Here is a 22,246-nt window from a genome sequence, read left to right as displayed (position 1 = left end):
AGAGCTTTTAGGGTTTTTTCTAACAGTGGACAGAGAGAGTTATTTTAGTACATAGCCAATAACTCATATCTGTGTTGAAAAATTAAATCTCATTTAAACTCCAGGAATTAAGATCAGCATTTTTAATTTCTCTACTTAATTCAGACTATTAGACATAACCAACTGTTTGCATAGACAAACCCTGATGTAGTTTTATTCTGTCACACAAAGTAAATGCATTGTAGGTTGCATCTTCCAAAACCGGAATTTTCTAGTCTGGCATGACTGTACCTTGATCAAAGAACCCTGGTAGCCTAGTGGCAAGATGGCAGTCCAGGAGAGGCCAGGCTGAAGCAGTGGGGCACTAGCTGGAGCTGGAGCTGGCAGCTCCCGACAGCCTGTGGCACTGGGACCAGGTTGGGGCAGACCATTGCAGTGCAGGATTGGGCCGGCAACAGCCTGTGGCAGCATGGGGCTGAAGCTAGAGCCCTGGGCACCCTGCAGAAGTGGGACCAGAGCCTCAGGCTGCCTGAAATCTAAAGAGCTGGTCCTGGGAGGGAACCTAGAGTCCTCTTCTGTCCAGCAGGCAGGGAAGACTTCTTCTCCCACCGCAGTGAAGAAACAACAGCAGCAGACAAAGATGCCCTGCTCATGGTGAGAACCAATTCCCTGTCTGCTCCCAGAGGGACCCTAATCAGATACCCTTTTGTGCTGCTTATGCTGCTCACCTAACCTTGCTAAATTACTAAAATCCTCTTCTGATCAGACCACTTCTTTCTGTGCTTTGTTTTACTTAAAACAAAAAACTCTGGTCATCCAGGAGAAGTGCCTTCTGTTACCCTTTAAATTTTGTCCGAGAAATAGAAATCTGGAAATTGGTTTGCTAAGTAATCTTGCAAATTTCATTTCCTGTGAAGCTGTTCATTCTTGGGAGCAATTTTTTTTTTGTTCTATTACAGCAGCTACTGAAATTTATAAACTGGAAGTGAACAAGTCAAAGAATGCAAGTCATCGTGACATGCAGGGCTGGTGGTGATTCAGTAACTATGGCAGTAAGATACAGGCAGAGCATTTATTAACAAAAACAAACAGCACAAAATTATATAATTTCTCAAGTAAGAATTATTGCCATCTGCTTGTGCGCTCTATTATGATAATATTGATAAGAGAGTCAAAGGAGCTAACATGACCCTACAAGTATACAAAACAGCTGAACAAAGTTTGAGGCTTCATATACAGAGACCTCAGCCTGCTTAGTCCCAAGGAAAACATTCCATTATAAAAATCCTTCAGAACCTTTGATTAAAGATGCAGACAAAAAAAATCAAGCATTTGAAATGTACAGTATTAAATAAGGCTTTCATTTTATCTACCACTTTTTTCTTTCAATTTACAGTTATTTTGTAATAAGGGAAACTTCCATTTGACAATCTTTTAGAGGGTGTATAAGATGGTAATGTTCTTTTTGAGGACAAGCGAACAAGTTAATTAAAATGGGCTGGAGCTGCTGCTGTTGCCATCAATCCTGCTTCTTTTAAGACTAAACAAGACACATGCATGCATGGGGAGAGGGGAGAGCTAGAAAATGCAGCTTCTGACTGATGCACCACCCGATTTTGTCCACCAGTTACACCTAGGGTATGTCTAGACTGCATCCCTCTGTCAGCAGAAGGATGCAGATTAGGCAGGTCTACATTGCAAATGAGGCAGGGATTTAAATATCCTGCACCTAATTTGCATTAAAATGGCCGTTGTGTTTTGCCGACTCAGCACTTTGTCAGCAAAAAGCAGCAGTCTAGAGGGGGATCTGTAGAGAAAGAAAGCCTTTTTCGACAGATCCTGTAAACCTCCTTGCAGGAGGCATAAAGGATCTGTCGAAAAAGGCTTTCTTTCTCGACAGATCCCCCTCTAGACTGCTGCTTTTTGCTGACAAAGTGCTAAGTCTGCAAAACGTGGCAGACACTTTTATGCAAATTAGGCACGAGATATTTAAATCCCTTCCTCATTTGCAATGTCAATCTGCCTAATCTGCATCCCTCTGCCAACAGAGGGATGCAGTCTAGACATACCCCTAGTTTCTGACACATGCATTTTGGTTCATTAATTTCCAAATCCATTCTTTTCTGTGGATGGCATAAATACACTTTTTTGTTTGGACTTCTCAGTCTTTCTGTCTTTAAATGTTGCTAATTTTTGTAAACAAGTTTAGGTAACTGTCTGAGTTGGAATTCTGTTAAATAGAGTACAGGCCTTGGCACACCTACGGATAGACTTCTACTGAGGACTGTGCTAAAGCACTGCACTTGGACTCTCTTAGTGTTACCACAGGCTGTTGTTAGTCATCCGATACTTTGCGATTTCAATTTCACGGGAGTAGTTACTCATCTGTGCTCTTTCCAGTTTGTCCCTGTTGAGCTCTCATTTGCTAATGGCAGTGTTGAAACCTGTTATTTCCTGAAGTGTTGTGGTAAAGGAAAATGGAAAAGGATAAATCAACCATTCAAAAAAAAAAAAAAAAAAAGCAGGTTTCTTCACTGTGCTGTATTGAAAGCTTCAGTGATGTAAAACTGATAGAGAAAAAAGGAAGATCAAGTGAGTCCCAATTAGGTGACTTCTGCAGCTTATGCACACACACATATACAGCTACCTCAGTACTTAAAAGGAAACATTGCCTAGGTTCCTAGAGAAGTGAAAAGTTTCACCCAACCTATAGAACTCATATCTAGGTCCCTAAATATATGCAAATATGGCAATGGCATGAGTACGCTGTCATCCTGACAAATCAAGATTGTGGAGGCCCAAAATGAAAACAAGAAAACCCAGTATTTCCTTCCTCTTGTAACACCTCTCTAATTCTCAGGAAGGAAGATTAGATTGCCAGACTATTTCAACAGCTTTTGATATACCACATGACTACCTAGGTTTTAATCTGAATAACAACATGCTAGCCAAATGTGGAATGTCATCTGCTCTCTCTTAAAGGATTGGGAGAGAGATCTGGGGAAAAACACTTAGGAGTATTAAATCTGCTATGATAATAGTTGCTGCAAGAGTTATTGAGTCTTCTTATCACAAGTCTTAAATGAGAGTTTTCCTTCTAAATAAGTCCTAGAGTTGGTAAACCCTATCTATTTTTATACCCTTTCTTTACCTTGAATACAAGAAACTTTGGGATCTGAAAGGAAAAATAATTAAATCTGAGTTCTAGTCCATTGGTGTGAGAGAGATCTGAGGCAGATATTTTTGTAGGATTCAATATGGATTAAATGTGTATAGTTAATAGGATTATCTGAGAACAGAAATCCATAGTGGGTGGTAAAATTATGATCAGGTTCTTGGATTATTCTAATATTAATTACTGTTTGCTGTGGATCTTGACTTTTTCCCTTGCCTGACCATGCTTTTCTAGAGTCCTGTGTCTTTGAGATTTTGTAGGTAATTTCCTTTTTAGAGATTAGTATGGACATTCTTGTATCTTAATCTGGGCAACTGATCTTTAAGATGATCTATCCTCTGTCCCCCCTCCCCCTCCCAAGATTTTAAGAAGTATTGTCTTGGAGTTAGAAACAGCAATTACATTGGGATGAATAAGAAACTGTCAATTCTTTTGAGTACCTTCTGCATATTTCCATTTGCAGAAATATTTGGCTATAGAAGTGTTGGCACTATTACTACCTCAATTCCTTCCAGATGCTGCAGTTTAAGGGTATGAATCATCTTACATCCGCTTCTTTCTTTAATTAGTGTGCTAATTTAAAAAGCCCAGAACACGCACATAATAAATAAATAGGATAGTGATAGTAATAGTTTTAGATGAGTAGTACAGTAACTTAGTAATTACATTAGTGTAGTTCATATATTTTTTCTTAATTTGCTTAGAAATAGATACTAGCTATAATGGACATTAGCACAAAGAAACAAGGCTTCAAGAAATATGTTGCATCTGACAGGTTTTTTTCCTTTGATGCTCAGGTATGGAGCTTGCAATGTTCAGGTGAAACATTGCATGTTGCCAAATATGGAGCACACTTACCCTGAGCCAGGAAACATAGATAAAATACCCTGTGAGTCTGTCTGCTATAGGACTTGTTCCTTGCTATGTGTACAAGATCTAAGATTTCAAAGGGGTCTGGCAGAAAAATAAGAGACCAGAGTCAGCTCAGTGTACATCTGCATCCACAAAGTCATCCAGATCCATGATAAGAGCTTTGGTGCCAGGCTCCTGTTCCAAGTCACGTGAGGTTCTGCCAGTGAGATCCTCAGCTCTGACCTCTGTCAAGATACCCATCTCGGATCCAGACAGGAGTTATATAGATCTATGAAATGTGCACAGAACATCTACTTCAAATCCAGGGATGAGGAGTGCTAAGCATTTATCTAGCAGTTCTTATTGCTTGCTTGGAATGAAATTAAAGACTCCAGTTCCAGATCTGTATCCAAGTATATGGGCCTGAGATCAAAGGCTGCAGATCTATCAGCAAAGGTCTACAATGCATAATAGAGCTGACAGCTCTAATTCAAATGTATATGTACCCTTTTATGGATCCAACAGAAATGCAGTATCCCACAGACAAGACACCTGGAAAAGAGAGAAAGTTGCCTAGTTTTATTGCCTCTTCCATCTCAAACCCATATAGGGTCACCAGGGAAAATCTCTTCCACAAATTCTATTTAGGATTCCCATTTCACAGATCTGATAGATGGATCTGACAGGGGTGTCGACTCGACAGTTGCTTCCTGGAAGAAGTGTTCTAAGGAGGGATCCTAAATTTCCTGAGTATCCTTCAGAGACTGCTATACTGAATTGGACAAGCTGACAGGAGTACCTTATGCCTCCTCAGATGCTATGGCTGTATTGGTTAACTCAGTCTCAGTTTTCTTGGCATACTAGAATACTAGATTCTGTAGGGCTAGAATAAATTCTACTATCTTCTATGGAATAGATATGCCAGGATTCTTCAGCCATGGATCAAGGGCATTCAGATGATTCCCTGCCTGCTGAACAGGAGCTAACCTCAGAAAAGGAATACCAAGAGGGACTTCCATGAATGTCCTGAGGATTCAAGAGAGTTGCAGATCAATTAATCTCCTGATGGCAGTGTTGGAATAACAGCAGTCTAGTCTCTCTGGCTATGTCTAGACTGCAGGCTTCTTTCGAAAGAGAAATCCGCTTTTTCGAAAGAGAGCACCCAGCGAGTCTGGATGCTCTCTTTCGAAGACGGCCTCTTTACATTGAAGAACGCCTTCTTTCGAAAGAGGGACTTTCGAAAGAAGGCGTTCTTCCTCGTAAATTGAGGTTTACCACCATCGAAAGAAAAGCCGCGTTCTTTCGAATTAATTTCGAAAGAACGCGGCTTGAGTCTGGACGCAGGGGAAGTTTTTTCGGGAAAAGGCTACTTTTCCCGAAAAAAACCCTGAGTCTGGACACAGCCTCTCTGAGGTTGCAATTCAATATTGTGAGTTAGTGGATAGGATAGGATAGCAATGACCCTCCATTTAGCTTCAGATGCTTTGGAGGAAATTGCCTACCCAATTTTCAATATTTTATGGTCTAGCAATGAAACTTAAAGTCTCTTTGCCCATATTAGAAAGATTATGGCAGGCAACTAGCTAATTCCCTTTGGTCCAAGCCCTCTTCATGTCAATCAGTTTCTAAAAAGACTGATAAGGTGCATCAAATCCCAGAAAAGGGTTTCTCTTATGTTCATGTGCTTCCTCAACCAAACTCCATAGTAGCTATTCTTCAAAGACTGATATCAGGCATTCAACTTTCTATCCCACTGGATAAGAAAGAAATTATCCTCTTTGGATAGAAAACTGTTTTGTTCCACACCTCTGAATATTCTGCCGAGCTATGAAGACTGCATATCAGTTTGAATTGTTGAAGATGATGGTTCTTTTTTACCAAAGATCTACAAGACGACCAAAGGAAACTAATATCAACCACTATTGGTGAAGGACAAAAAGTGGCCAAACATGCCCTTTGGCATGTTTGATTTGTCTAATACTACTTCTGGAGCTTTCTTGCAACAGCATTATCACTTTGTATCTAAACCTGGCACTAGGTTCATCCTATCTCCCACAAGGAACCATAGCTAAAATAGGAGATGAATTATTTAGCTTTCAGATAGATGAAACATTGGGTAATTAAAGGAAACTCTGTCCAAAGTTAGTTCTCTGGGGCTTTATCTACACTGTCCCCTCTTGCACAAAAAATATGCAAATGAGGCAAAGTGGAATATTGCTGCACCTCATTTGCATAATTAATGAGTCTCCGTTTTTGCGCAAGAGGCTTTTGTACAAGAACCGTTCATCCTCTTTTTTTTAGACAGCTCCTTTTTGTGCAAAAGCCTCAAAATGGAGCTTCATTAATTATGCAAATGAGGTGCAGTGATAGTCCATGCTTCACTTCATTTGCATATCTTTTGTGCACGAGGGGCAGTGTAGACATAGCCTAAGAGTTATGCCACTTTAAAGAAGATTTTCTAGCCCAGTTTTCCATTATCAAAGCTAACAGATCACCTTTATTTGCCTCCTAAGGAGGTAACAATATCATCAGCAACAGGCTTAATCAAAGCCATAACTGGGGGGAAGGGGACCTTCAAATCTCATAAGAAAACAAAGAACCCCTCAAGTACCATTGGTTTGCCATGTATTAGAGCACATGTTTGACTATTAGTTGAGAGCTTTGAATTAATCTTAGCAAAACAGTTTGGAGACAATATCCAGAATTTATAATTTCACAGCTTGCACCTGGTTCCAGGTTTTGGATTCATATAATAAAAACACTATAGGGTCCTGTTCAAATCATTTCCCTATATACCTCCTTCCCTCCCTCTTCAGGGATCTCTCTTATGAGAGACTGTTATGACTAGACAAGTGCTTCTGAACATGGGTGCTATAGAACAAGTTCCCATGCTATCCAGTACTAGGGGCCCTAAAAGCATTTCTTCCACAGCTTTACAATTCAGTTATCCAAGCTGCCATCAACAACATGATGCAGTTTATGATGTGAACAAAGAAGTGGGGACTCATTTGATTTACCTGTGAAATGAAGTGAAAAAGCTATGAGATTTGCTGCATAATTTTCTCTGATAAGCTTTACACATATCAAGAGAACACAACAAATTGGTAAATCATCTCAGCAGACAATCATCACAGATGCACGAATGGTCTCTAAAACAACTTGGTAATTCAGGATATCTTCAAACATTGGGGGTTCCCTAGTCTAGATTTGTTTGCCACCAGTCTCAACACCGTATTCCCTTTCTTTGAGTGTCTGCTAATGAGCAAATCCTTGACAGATATTTTTCTCCTGAACCGGGGAATAGTTCTAATGTATGCATTTCCTGCATTCACTTTGATTTCCTAAGTTCTAAACCAAGGCGGGCAATACTTTTTAACAGGGGGCCACTCCAAGATTTTGGAAAGTGGTCAAGGGCTGCAATCTTCCTTGATATTAATGGAGGGAGGTGCGGGGTCTGGGATGGAGGTTGGGTGCAGAAAGGAGTTTGAGGTAAGGGAGGGAGTTTGCGTGAAGAAGGTATTCATGACCTGCGGCACTAGACTGCAGTACAGGGGGTTGGATTGTGACTTAGAGCAGAGAATTGGAGTATAGGAGGGGGTGCAGCTTCCCTCTCCCCTCCGGGCTCAGTTTTTCAAGTGAAACTGCCCTGCTGCCACATTTCTGAGTAGTGTGTGGGTGTGGTGAGGCAAGCAGGGAACCTGCCTGGGGCTCCCTGCAGTGTTCATGGGCCGGATCTGGTGGCTTGGCAGGCCAGATCAGGTCCACAGGCAGCATTTTGCCCAGGCCTGTTCTAAACTAAGTAAAGCAAGATTCTATCAGGATATCTTAATTGGCCCATCATGGCCAAGACAACAATGGAACATCAAACTACTTCACGTTGGGCTCTACCATTATTGACTGATCTTTGCACCATCCACACTTCAGATCTCTGCATCATATATATAGTGGCCCAATGTCTGTGACTGTAACGCTGAAATGCTGGCTGTTCCCTCTAGGCAGCACTGTTTCCTCCCGCCATGGCGCTTGGCTGACTTCTGCACCACTCAGCCGGGCCGCCGCATGGGAGCAAGTGGCGCAAGTGGCCATTTGGGGTCCGCGCTCCCTATGCAGCAGAGAAAGAGAAGAGAAGAGATAGAGAGAGGCAGAAGGCAGAGGAGAGTTGAGAGAGAGAGGGGGAGGCAGTAGGAGGAGGAGAGAGAAAGAAAGAGACACGGAAAGAGAGACCGGAGGCTCAGGAGAGAAGACCAATGTGGAGGACAGACCTGAAAATCCTGTCTTATGACGGGCTAATTGGCTAGTTTACCAGGTTGAGCAATAGCACTTCCATGGAAATAGAAAGTTCTGAGGTGTATCAACAGGAATGTCTTATATAAAACACAGGGGAGAATTCTGCTGTATTCCACTGTAAATTTGGATTTCCAAATAGTTTGCAGTTTGCAACAGCTTAATCTGTAAAGCACTATGATGATTCATACTTTCTGCAGCAGGAGAGGAAATCAATGTTGCCAATTAACGCTATTGCCTGTATTCTGTACACATTGGCCAGACAGAAAGATTATGCTTTGGTGAAGTCACAGAATCCCATCTTAGACACTGCAACACTAAAGAGTAGTAATTTCTTGCAAAGCAATTAGAATGATATCCAAAGCTGTAAATTAATGAAGGCTCATGCTGTTTCAGGGAAGCCAGCTCTTAGTCCCATTCTATGCCCTGTATCATTTTTAAATGTGAGTTTGTAGTGTTATTTTTATTACATAAGTTACGCTCACAAAATCTACATTAAAGGAAAGTTAAGATTCTGAAGGCAAGCACTCAAAAGTTAAATAATTGTGGAATGTGTATTTGCAATTCTGCATGCGTATGCATCATACTTGTTTAAATTACATGATCACATGCTATTTTCCTCATGGGACCCATGCTCTTCAATGAACGAGTAGTTCAGTATTTATTATACTTATTCACAGGGCTCGCTGAACTGCGCATGTGCAGATAGCACATGTGATCTGTCCGGTGATCTGCGCATGTGCAGATAGTTCTGTGCATGCGCAGATCGCCCAAACCCGGCTCTTCCGGGTTACAATCTACTCGCCACAGGCAAATAGATTGTATTATTTGTCGAGCCCTGCTTATCCACCTATTTCAAAATGTAGCCCCAGACTTTATTTTAGTGCCACCATCCCAATCCTGTGCTGAATACAACATTATTCACTTCTTCAGGGACATTTCTATCGTGCTCTTCTGGTGAAATGAGTGCTTCAGACGCAATAGTATCTTCAGATCTTCTCTGTATCATCGTATATATAGTAGCCCAATGTCTGAGACTCTGTAACGCTGGCTGTTCCCTCTGGGCGGCACTGTTGCCTCCTGCCATGGCGCTCGGCTGACTTCTGCGCCGCTCAGCCAGGCCTCTGCGTAGGACCAAGTGGCACAAGCAGCCGTTTGGGGAGCGTGGGCCCAAACGACCGCTTGTGATGCTTGTCCCCGACGGAGACAGAGTAGAGCAGAGAGAGGCAGGAGAGGGAGAAGAGAAAGAGAAGGATGGAGAGAGAGGCAGAGGAGAACTGAGAGAAAGAGAAAGAGACACAGAACGAGAGACCGGAGGCTCAGGAGAGAAGACCGATGTGGAGGAGAGACCTGAAAATCCTGTCTTATGACAGGCTAATTGGCTAGTTTGGTAATAGTATTGAAGACCTACTTTATAGCTCCATGAATAACTTAAGGCTAAAATGTCAAAAGTCCACTATTTTGATGTTCCAATTTTGGGAGACACAGGTCTAGTTTTTCAGAGGGTTTGACTACACTGCAGAATTTTCTGAAAAAACGGCAGTTTTTCTGGAAAAACTACAATTATGTCCACACTGCAATTGTGTTCTTTTGACAGGCAAAATAATGCAGGTTTTTTTCCCAACAACAGTAAACCTCTTTCTATGAGGAAGAAGGCTTTTTCTGAAAGAGCTCTTTCAGAAAAAGGCGTGTGTGGACGGACAAGAGGGTTTTTTTTGAAAGAAGAGGCCTCCAGGAAAAAGCACAAGTGCCCTCGTGGCCACTCCGTCCATAGTAATCACAACTTAAATGCAAGATAGCATCCAATCAATATGGATGCTATCTTTTGAAAAAGCAGATCGCTTTTTCAATGCGCTTTTGCTGTGTAGACGCTGTCTTTTGAAAGAAGTTTTTCTGGAAGATCTCTTCCGGAAATATTTCTTCCGATAGAAGCCTGCAGTCTAAACGTAGCCAGAGTACTTAGCGTTGTCCTTAGGTGTGATGTTCAGTAACCACTCTGAGCCAAGAAATCTGACAGTATTCCATTTCATTCACTGTCTGATTTCTAACTCACTAGCAATGCAATGAGCGTCTGCATAACACGACTGGTTCCAATGAGCTCTTGCCAAACCCTCCTAAAGATACACTTCCCCACAACAGGGATAGAATCCAGTTCTCCAGGATGCCATTCAACTTCCATTGCCATTAAGACCATCTTTTCACAGTCACCCGCCTTTACTACATACCTTCCAAATCTGCAACAAATGAGGCAGGGCCCTATAGACAACAGCCTCTTCATTTCAGAATACTGATTCTATGCACAAAATTAATAGTGCTCTAGAAATGAATGAGGCAGGGTCCAGTGGAAAAAATGAGTAACAATGTAATTAAAGACTGCATCATAGTGCATGTGCATAAGACTGAATTAATCATGCCATGCTCAGTCTCTGCCTTCCTGGGCTGGAGTGTGCTTAGTGCAGATTGAATCTTCTGAGAATGTAGCTGCTAAGTTTCTAAGGAAGGTACGTAAACTGCGGAGTTTTTAGGCTTAACTTCAAAAGGCATAACCCTGACAGGGTTGCCAAATTTCAAGCCCTTAAGAACATAAGAGCTGCTATGCTGGGTCAGAACAATGATCCATCCAATATTCTGTCTCTGACAGTAGCTATTACCAGAGCTTCCAGGGGAGTGTACAGAACAGGACAGCTGGAGTGATACACTCTGTCTTCCCCTCCCAGCTTCTGGCAGCATATTAGGACTGCCCGGAACATAGGGTTAATATCCCTGACCAATTTGGCTTACTAGTCATTGATGGACCTGTCCTCCATGAATGTATTTAGTTCTTTTTTGAACCAAGTTATACTTTTAGTTATCACATCCTATGTCAGAGAGTTCCACGGGTTAATTGTACATTATGTGAAAAAGTACTTACTCTTATATGTATTAAACCTGCAGCAATATTAGTCTGAAGTAGACACCTGGCATGGCAAATTTCAGCCTGAATAGCGTGAAAAGGTTACAAAACTACTGAAAACAGGATCGTATCATGGGAAGAATGTGATGGGGTTGCTCCTCATATCAGCCTGGAAGAAACTGAATTAGGTCAGATGAGCCCAATCAGACTTAACTGCTTGCTTGAATTCAGCACACAGGGCAGGGCAAGGTTCCCCTCATATCCATTGCAGAGTAGTGTTGCTTGAGGCAGTGAATAGGAAGACTGCCTGAATCACTATAGGATGACATAGGGGCGCAAACATGAGGCCTGCCTCACACTGCTTGGGCACAGAGATGTTGAAAGACTCCCTTTCACTGCTTGGCCTGAGTCACAAAGTGGCTATGCTAAAACTCCATCTGTGGGAAGAGAGTAACAATAATGCAAGGGAAGAAAAGAGGTGGTGAACCATGTAGATCTAATTGCTTGAAAGAGGTGCCACCCAGCAGTGAGTACAGCACGTGACAGTCAGTTACCTTAACTAAAGGTGACATTATCCCATCTGCGTCAATGATGTTTCCATATGCCAAAAACAAGAACAGAAGCAATTATACCAAAAGAGACACCATTTTTTTAGATATATTACAAGTGGGTTTTGTTACAAAAGGAGTAGTAATATATAAGTAAGAAATTGTGAGGTATAAGCAATTAATAAATATTTATACATTCATCAAAATTAAATATAAACATTTAATTGGTAAAATGCCAATATATTATTCTCTGAAAATATTCATATCTTAAGTCATGTCTGTCTTATATTAAATACACTATGTAAAATATATACATAAAAAGTCATCAAAATTAATGTAAGCTGTTTCAAATAATCCTGCACCTAAATGTGATGACTAAATCCACAAAACTGGCTGAGTGGAGAAAATACCAATCTTGCCTGCGTTCAGGAGCTACCCTTTTCTCCATTCCATAAACCTTATTCTGTCTTGCCTCTAGCTACTTCAGTAACCTCTGTACTGTATCCCTGCAAAATGGATACCTCTCCTTAACATGCTTAAGATAATTTATTCCCCTCTCCTTCAATGGCACAGATCTGGTTTCATTTTTTTGGCCTTAAAAGTAGCTTGCAGTTCCCATCAGAGACTAGTATTTCAACTATTACTGCATCAACAGAACTGGCTCAGGAGCCATTCTTAGTTACCATACCTGTTTAGATCTATGATGTAGCTATACAAAACATCATAATTTGACATTTTGCTTTCTTTGCCATTTCCAAGATTATTTATCACACTAGGCACCTAACAAGTTTCTTTTCATCTTAAAGTAATATAAAGCTACTCAGAAAATATGACCAAGTAATTTTGTAGATAGCTAGAGTCTAAGTACTTTTCAGGGCATAAAGATGGGGCTATAGCATTCTATTGGTTTTTTGCTTCCAACTGTGTTGTTCCACTTCTTTGACTTCTGCAGTCCAATTCGTTGGTTTCCATTGGCTCTGTCCCCTGAAACAAGGTATAGGTTCTTCTCATCGGGACTTTTGCAAAAATTATGTATGTAAGCAGACAAAGATACCTGAAGAATGCATGTGAAGTGCAAAGGTGTCTAGCAATGTCACTTTGAAAAGACAGGACTGTATCTTAATTTTTTTTACCTAGCAATTTCTTTTTCAAATTTATTCCAGCAGGATCTAAGGCTAGATATAGTTTCCTTTAGTTCACATAATTCTTGGCAACATTTTTTCCTGGAGTTTTGTGTCCCTTGTGTGTCTTTCCTGGTTTGTGTAACCTCTGTGCAAATCTGTAAAAAATATTTTAAATTGTTAACTGAGATGAACTTTTGTTCCTTTCTGCATAGAAATACTTTAAAACTACCAATAAATGTAGCTATCCTACATAAGAACAGCTATACTAGGTCAGACCAAAGTCCTGCTTTTCAACAATGGCCAATGCTAGGTGTCTCACAGAGAATGAACAGAACAGGTAATTGTCAAGTGATCCACTATTGTCCATTCCCAGTTTCTGACAAACAGGTTAGGGACACCATTCCTGCCTATCCTCCTAATAGCTGTTGATGGACCTTTCTTCCATGAATTTATATAGTACTTTTTTGAACCCTGTGAAAAGTCTTGGTCTTCACAACATCCTCTGGCAAGGAGTTCCACAAGTTGACTGTGCATTGTATGAAGAAATACTTCCTTTTTTTAAAACCTGGTAACTATTAATTTCATTTGATGACCCCTAGTTCTGTTATTTACTTTCTCCATACCAGTCATAATTTTATAAACGTATATCATAACCCCTCTTAGTCATTTCTTTTCCAAGCTGAAAAGTCCCACTCATTTTACTCTCTCCTTTATATGGCAGCCTTTCCATACCCGTAATGAGTTTTGTTGCCTTTTTCTAAACTTTTTCCAGTGCCAAGATATCTGTTTTGAGATGAGGTGACCATATCTGCATGGAGTAATTCAAGATGTGGGTGTGCTATGGATTTAGATAGAAGCAATAAAATAGTCCCCACCATATTATACATGTAATTGGGATTATGTTTTCCAATATATATTATTTTGTCTTTATCAACATTAAAATTCATCTTCCAGTCACCTAGTTTTGTGAGATCCTTTTGAAACTCCTCACAGTCTGCTTTGGACTTAACTATCTTGAGCAGTTTAGTATTATCTGCAAACTTTGCCATCTCACTCTTTACCCTGTTCTCCAGATAATTTACGAATATGTTGAATAGGTCTGGTACCAGTACTGACTCCTGTGGGACACCACTAGTTACCTCTCTCCATTCTGAAAACTCACCATTTATTCCTATCTTTTATTTTCTATCTTTTAATTAAGTGAGCCAGAACACCCAGACACACAACCAGAGAACTCAGTCTTGACTTGGAAAGAAGTATGTCAGCTACTGAACTGCCAACTTCTGGTAGCACCCAGGGTGCTTTGAAGTTTTCATATGTAAGTACTAATCTGTCCTAATCCTTGGTTATTTAACGCATGTAAAAATCCAATAACTATTACAGGATGAAATTGAAAAATTATGATACAACAATATTATCAGAGAGTACATCTAGACTGCGAGAATCTATCAGAAAAAGATACATAAAATGCACTCCACATTTTGAGTATCTTTTTCCGATACTTTTGTCGGAAGAGGCTTTTTCGAAATTTGGCCCATCTAAACGGGGCCAAATTTAGGGAAAAAACCCTCTTTTGAAAGCCCCCTTCTTCCTTGTGAAATGAGGAATATACAGAGGCGTCCTGAAGAGCTTGTTTGCTCTTCTGCAAAAAAAAGTGAAAAAGTAAACACGTTCCCTGGATGTGGTAAAGTTTTATTCTGAAACCCCCCCGTATTCTAGTCGTACCTTGAGTGATTACCATCAAATGTTGTTTTTCTCTAAAAAGTCATATAATATGACTGATTAGTATATAAGCTTTGAAGTGCATTCTCTAATTGCTGCAAGGGGAACTGAATGCCTGAAATTCCTATTGATATTAATATAAGCTGTCCCCAAAATATTCAGTTTAAAAATGAAAGTAAAACTATCTTTGCTTTTAGTGTGCAAAAACCAGGGATCAGTAGAGAATCAGGCTGCACTTGATGCACAGTCTAATTCATGAAGACTAGCTTACTGGCCATGTTTTCCTCAATTGTATTTTGATAAGGCAATAAACGTATTAATTCATGCAAACTATGCAAATAATAACAAAGCTATATTTTATTTGAAGAGGGAAAAAACAATAAGTCTGCTCTCATCTACAAAGCTGCTCTAGTGAGCTAACTGTTAAGTGGTCGATGCAATGCCAATTGGAGTCAATGGGAACCTATCCATAGACATGCATGAGCTTTACATAACAGCCTTAAACTCCATATCAAGGAATATACTGTATGGAAGTGTTTCTTAAACTTTTTTAGGTCGAGGAACACCAAACAATAATTTTTTGTATGGGGAACACCAAGGATTTTTTGTTGAGCAAAAAAAAAAAAAAAAAACGGTGGTTGTTTCATGTTGGCAGATGGTAGTAATCCCTTATTCTGAAGAGCCTTATTAGATAACAATGTACTTCTTTTTATTAACAGAATCTGCAAGATAGTTTGTAGGTTCCCACAACAACTTACCTCTTTCCTTTTGCTCCATTTATCACATTTGCAGTGTAGAATGTCTAATGTCATACACGAAACATGAGCAGTTCGCCATCTGAACTCTTCATTGATCTTTTGTTTATAAAAGAATTTAAGCAAGTCACATGCCATGTTCCGTAATGACCTTATTTCCTATGAAAAAAGAAACAAAGAAAAGATGTCTTGAGTTTGAATGCCCTTAGATTTTATATCATTGTTGGCTATCTTAGGGTACGTCTAGACTACATGCCTCTGTCGCCAGAGGCATGTAGATTAGGCTACCAGACATAGGAAAATGAAGCGGCGATGTAAATAATCGCCGCTTCATTTAAATTTACATGGCTGCCGCGCTGAGCCGACAAACAGCTGATCAGCTGTTTGTCGGCTCAGCGCTGTAGTCTGGACGCGCGGGTGTCGACATCAAAGCCATTTGTCGACCACCCAGGTATGCCTCCTGGGATGAGGTATACCTGGGTGGTTGACAAATGCCTTTGATGTCGCCACCCGTGCGTCCAGACTACAGTGCTGAGCCGACAAACAGCTGATCAGCTGTTGGTCAGCTCAGCGCGGAAGCCATGTAAATTTAAATGAAGCGGCGATTATTTACATCGCCGCTTCATTTTCCTATGTCTGGTAGCCTAATCTACATGCCTCTGGCGACAGAGGCATGTAGTCTAGACGTACCCTTAAAGTCAAAGCTGTTGAGTAGGCATTAATTTTTTGAGAAACTAGTATGCTGCATGCTTCCAGTATATCATGTGATTAACCTGACTACATTTTCAGACCCTTGTAGTGTATTACTAGATGTGTTCAATTCAGTCTGCAATCACAACTGACAATGGTGGGTTTTGCCCTTATCTAGAGCAAACAAATGTATCAAATTTTTAAAAGTGATTCTGTGATTTTGACAACTACCCTCTGGTACCATGTGTCAATAGCATTTGTATATAGGACAGTGACAGCCCTCCTCCCCCTATCCCTTCTTTCCAGCAACTCAGATAAGTGGAGTAGGAGGGTAGGCTTGGAATGAACATGTGCCAACATCTTGAACAGTTACACAAAGGTAGTAAATATTTTTTTTTCTTTTTTGAGAGATTCTGGCATCATCCCTAACCTGCTGAGTGAGAGCATAATGAGAACCAATATCAAAGTTGCTGGGCTACAAATGTTCTGAATGGGGATCTGTGCTAAAAGTACTGCTGAAGACACTTGTGTCCTTGCTGAATGAATGATTAGGGTGGGAACAGTGGCTGGTTTGTAACACATGCAAATACGTGACATGATCCATGATTGAATTATCTGAGCTGAGAAGGGAAACTTTTCATCTTGGCTGTAATCTACAAACAGCAGGATGGATTTCCTAAACTGTGCAGTCCTTTCTATGTAGAAAGACTGTGCATGCCAAATGTCTAAGGCAAACCAAAAAAACCACAAACCAAAAAAAAGCCCTCTCATTGACGTGATCCCAACTGAGAACTGAAAAAGTTACTCCGCACATTCCCCTTGTGCACTAGAGCCTAGGGAGCCCTGGCTAGTAGATCTTGTGTGCTTCAGCCCCAAAGAGCCACTTAAGGTACATCTACATAATAGAGTTATTTGGAATAACAAAATGCGCGTCTACACTACAAGCCTTTATTTCAAAATAATTTTGAGCTAGAAAACGTCTTACTCCTCTAACCGTCATTTTATGAGTAGGAAAGTCGGAGGAAGAATGTTCTTCCTTGTACTTCCTGCTGTGTAGACCACACCAAAAGCCTAGTTAAGCTATATCAACTTCAGCTACGCAATTGTTATGTAGCTGAAGTTGCATAACTTATTGCAACATTAGTCCTGCTATGTAGAAAGTTTTCTTCCAGGAGAGGTAATACGGTAATAAGCAAGTTGTCAGTGGCTTCAGGTGATAAGACAAGGTTGAGGTCCCAAGGGTAGAGGGCGGGCGACTGTCACTCTTGAGAGTATAACCTCTCTCAGCCCTTAAGGAAATGATTAGAAAAGTTTTTTGCTTGCAAATGATGAATCAGTCATTCAACCAAGGGTGAAAAGCAGAGATTGCTGCCAGGTGAACTTGAATCAGTGCTACAATAGAACTTTAAGGATGTGTCTAGACTACACGCCTCTGTCGTCAGAGGCATGTAGATTAGACACATAGTCAAAGTCAAATGAAGCCGCGATTTAAATGATCGCGGCTTCATTTAAATTTACATGGCTGCCGCGCTGAGCCGACAAACAGCTGATCGGCTGTTTGTCCGCTCAGCGCGCTAGTCTGGATGCTCCCCTGTTGACATCAAAGCCCTTTGTCGGCAGCCCCGTTATTCCTCGTGGGATGAGGTTTACCGGGGCTGCCGACAAAGGGCTTTGATGTCGACAGGGGAGCGTCCAGACTAGCGCGCTGAGCGGACAAACAGCTGATCAGCTGTTTGTCGGCTCAGCGCGGCAGCCATGTAAATTTAAATGAAGCCGCGATCATTTAAATCACGGCTTCATTTGACTTTGCCAAAACAACAAATCTACATGGCTCCGTCGACGGAGCCATGTAGTTTAGACGTACCCTAATTGACTGCTGTTTTAAGTGCAGCAAGTACTCTAGAACAAAAAGTAGCAAGAAGCACATAGCCAATAAATGCTTTTGGGAAGACCAGATAATGAAATACTTCCATTCTGCCAGAATGTCCCTGATGAAAGACTTTCTGCTTCCTAGTAGAACCTGAAGCATCTTCTCTGAGCAAACAAGTTCTGTAGGATTTAGCCATGGAGCTTCCAGGCTGTCAGAGGGACTTAAGGTCTGGGTGGAGCAGATGATCATAGTTCTGAGAGATCAGGTCTGTTTGTAGAAGAAATGGTTTTGATGACACTGAGAGGACCAGCAGAAGGGTGTACCAGTGTTGGCAGGACCAACTCGGAGCTATCAGAATGAATCACAGTTGGTCCCATTTGTTCTTCAACATGATCTTGTACACGAGTGAACAGGAGGACATGCACAGAACAGGTGACATATCCATGGAAGTAGAAAAGCAAAGTGACCTGAGACTGAGACCCAAAAGGGAGCAGAATTGGTGACATTTCCTCTTGTGCTTTGTAACAAACGGATCTGGGGAGTCCTTCACTGCTGGAAAACAACCTTCACTACATGTAGGCATAGGATCCACTCATGGTGATTGGGGAAGGATCAGCTGAAATGATCTACTATCTCATTTTGTGCTCTTGGTGGACAGAAGTCCTCTGAGTGAAGTAAGTTTTATACAAAAATCCCACCACTAAACTACCTCCCAACACAGAGGGGAAGAGTGAGCTCCTCCCTTCCTGCTGATGTAGAATATGGCTGCCATATTGTCTGTTGGAATTGACACATTTTTGCTTGTAACATGAGGCAGGAACATCTGACAAACCAGGACAACTGCCCTGAACTCTCTGACTTTGATGTGCAGAAAGAACTGGTCCTAGATTCAAGGCCTTGAATTCTGAGGACACACAAGTATGTTCCCCAGCCCAGTGGTGAGGTGGCTGTGACCAGGGATAGTGATGGATGGGGCCACAGAAAGTTATGCCCTTGCAAACTGCCAGTGGGTTCTGCCACCAGGAGAATGAGTTAAGAACCAGGGGAGGGAACGGTAAGATCAAATCCAAATGGTGGCAGAGTACACTGTCTTTCTCAGTCCTCATTTGGCCTCTGACCAGATGTACATTGAGCTGCACCCCTTATCTCCTCAAGAAAGCTGTTGCTACTGCCATGCACTTTGTAAAAATGTGCAGGGTAGTTGGCAGGCCAAACAGGAGAATTGCAAATTGGTAGTGCAATTCCCATTTAGATTTTTCAGGGATATAGGAGGTTCCTCAGATATGTAATGGAACATATCTGAGGAACCCCTATGTTCCTAATTGGACCTGGATCACAATGGCCAGCTTCCTTTTAGACAGTACCAAGGGCTGTGGGAGTATCCCAATGTGGGTTGCACTCTGCTCTGGTCTTTATGTGTGGCCATCCTAGAGGATGGAGAACGTCCTCTATTGACTGGTGGGTTTTTTCCCCCCTCAGCATCAGGGATAGTAAATGGTGCTCAGGTGCCCAGACAGTTGCAGGAGTGCTCCTCATTGACACCAACATGCTTGGTGCTGAGTCTGAATGACCTGGCTCCAATGGAGGTCTGATGCTGCTTCTGTTAAAATGGATTTCAACCTAGCATCCCGGTCGTTATTGATACAGGGCTTGAAGTCCCTGTAGTTCATGCAGTTCTCCCATACATGAGCTTCCCCTAAGCCGGGGTGGGCAAGAGGTGGCTAGCGAGCTGGATTCAGCCCACCAGGCCATTGGATCCGGCCTATGGCCACCGTGCTGGCACCCTTTCTACATAGCAGCTCAGCCACGGGCTGCTAATTGCTCTGGATGCTGGGGAGCAAAGGGGAAGCTTTGAATTCTAGGGGCAAAATTTCTCAGCTCCCATTGGCCAGTTTCCAGCCAATAGGAGCTGAGAAATTTTGCTGGAGGCGAAGGGTACGTCTAAACTACATGGCTCCATCGACAGAACCATGTAGATTTGTTGTTTTGGCAAAGTCAAATGAAGCCGCGATTTAAATGATCGTAGCTTCATTTAAATTTACATGGCTGCCGCGCTGAGCCGACAAACAGATGTTTGTCCGCTCAGCGCGCTAGTCTGGACGCTCCCCTGCTGACATCAAAGCCCTTTGTCGCCAGGGGCAGCTGGAGAAGAGGTTTTAGGGTGAGTTTGATTAAATTTGTACTGAGGTTTCAGTGTAGAATTAGCCAAGTGGTTTTGTTTCTTTTTATGTGTAACCTATTTTGCTCTGCCTGTTCTCCCTTATTATCACTTAAATCCTTCTGTTTCTACTTAATAAAATCATTTTCTATTTTCTATCAAACCCAGTGTAAATAATTATTACCTGGGGGTGGAGGGAGGGCAGCCAGTGTGTATATTCCCCCTTTCATTGTTAAAGGTGGCTTACCCTTATCGAATTCTTTGGGGGTTGATCCTATCTGAGAAGTGCTATCCCAGGAAGCTGGGTCCTGAACTGCATTCTCCTTGAATCTAAAGAGGTTTAGAGTCTGTACTGCTTCTTGGTGGGGGCAGGGATCTCAGCTCCATGCCTTGGCTGAGGACCGGGCAGTGAGGAGCCCCAGAGAGCGGGAAGGCGAGGGGCAGTGGCCTTGTCAGCAACCCAGGAGTCATCCCTGAGGGGTCATCTGTGACCCACCCCATTACACCATTGAGCAGGGCTGGACTAAGGGGTGGGAGAGCCGGGCAGCTGCCTGGGGCACCAACCGATGGGGGGCGCCTGATGGCAGCTGTAAGGGGCGCATGGTGCCTTATAGCTTCCATCAGGCACTGCGTGCCTGGCTCCTGGCGGGCTGCAATGGCTGCCCGGGGTGGAGGCCGCGTTAACCCCCGCAGTGCCTTCCCTCCGCGGCCGCAGGGCCCTGCATGGCCAGGCGCGGCCCACCCAGGCGGCCCTGGGCATGTGCCGTGCACCCGCCCATGTGCCCCGGGGGCAGGCTCACACATGCAGTGTGTGCCTGGAGGCAGGCCCGGGGGCCCCGGGGGCAGGCTCGCGCATGTGCTGTGTGCCCGGAGGCAGGCCCGTGCGCCCCAAGGGGCAGGCTTGCGCATGCGCCGTGTGCCTGGGGCACCACCGCCCACCCAAGGCGCCAAAATGGCTTGGGCTGGCCTTGCCATTGAGTTAATATTTTCTGATGGTTGTGCTCAGGGTGTCTAAACACTTGCATTGCAATAGACACGAGCAAGCAGTCAAAGAAGAAGTTGTCTTTTACCTGAGTATCATTGCAGAAAAACACACTAGGGTTTTCACGTCTTTTATTCCTGCAGCACCGGTCACGTAATTTTCCAGACATATTTTCCTATAATAGATCATATGTTAAATAATATAATGAGGTTCTAATCAGGCTGGCTTGATTTGTCTTTCAACATTTGGTGAGATTAACTCCATACACTGCTTTTTGGGATGGCACCAAGAATAACAGTTGACATAGAGTTTACTGTTTTATTTCTTTGCAAGTAAGCAAAGAAGGAAATAATTTAGCTGTAGTTTACCAGGATAGCTATTTATAATTTTGAAACTACAGATTCTACTTAATTACTTGATTCTTAACAGTGATTTTTATTTTGTTTTTGTTTAAAATTTATCTCCTTAGGAAATATACATAGGTTGATCCAAAGCATCTTCTAAAAATATGAATAGAAGTTGTGCCTAAACCCCCTAAATGTCTTCAGCTGTAAGTCTTGCCCCTTTGCTCCATCACTGTTTATTCCCTTTGTTTTCTTGTTCTATACCTTTCTTTGTCACACCGATGCTTGTAGTAACTTCTAACTTTAACACATTTTCTCCTTCTCTTCTTTCCAACCTTTTCTTAAAAGTCTCTCTGTACCTTGCAGAGAAAATGGGTTAATTCATACTAGGGAGTTAAATTTAGTTTAATCAACAAATCGACTAGTCAATGGATTTTCCATCAACTAGTCGATTAATCAATAAGCAGAGGAGCTGCAGCAGGGTTAGCTCCTGGCCAGCAGGCTCTTAATACATTTACAAAGCAGAAGTGCAGCTTCTGGGACTGGGCACGAACCAGGAATCAGGTAATTCCCACTTGAGCTCGGTCCCTGCTATCCTCCACTTCCTCTACCCCCCATAGAGAAGGTGCTAGGGGGAACGGTCTTTTAAGCAGCTCCTCAGCTCCTGCTCCCTCCTTTGTTGTCTCTGATAGTGGCAGTATGGGGGCAGCAGCAACTAGTTGATGAATTAGTTGACTATCCAATAAGCTTGTCTAGTCAACAATCCAATAAGCAAAATTAGTCGCTTACACCCCTGATTTATATCAATATTATGTCATCCTATGTTTAAAAAAAAAGAGAAAGTTTTAGTTATTCCTATCCTTTCGGTTT

General features: G+C 42.1%; 1 protein-coding gene across 1 annotated transcript in view; it reads right to left on the bottom strand.

The window, feature by feature from the left end:
* Positions 1 to 5,397: 5,397 nt before the first annotated feature.
* Positions 5,398 to 22,246, bottom strand: part of IL7 (interleukin 7) — a 38,809-nt gene continuing 21,960 nt past the window's right edge. Inside the window, exons 3-5 of the mRNA XM_075920481.1 lie at positions 21,121 to 21,207; positions 15,336 to 15,491; positions 5,398 to 13,010 (exon numbers count right to left, since the gene is read on the bottom strand). Of these exons, the coding sequence (XP_075776596.1) occupies positions 12,861 to 13,010; positions 15,336 to 15,491; positions 21,121 to 21,207 (393 nt within the window). The 3' untranslated portion in view covers positions 5,398 to 12,860. The remainder of the gene's footprint in view (positions 13,011 to 15,335; positions 15,492 to 21,120; positions 21,208 to 22,246) is intronic.

Source organism: Pelodiscus sinensis, chromosome 2, assembly GCF_049634645.1.
Source record: "Pelodiscus sinensis isolate JC-2024 chromosome 2, ASM4963464v1, whole genome shotgun sequence".
Classification (NCBI taxonomy): Eukaryota; Metazoa; Chordata; order Testudines; family Trionychidae; genus Pelodiscus; species Pelodiscus sinensis.
The sequence above is the reverse complement of the archived record's forward strand: the minus strand, read 5'-3'. Positions and strand labels throughout refer to the sequence as shown.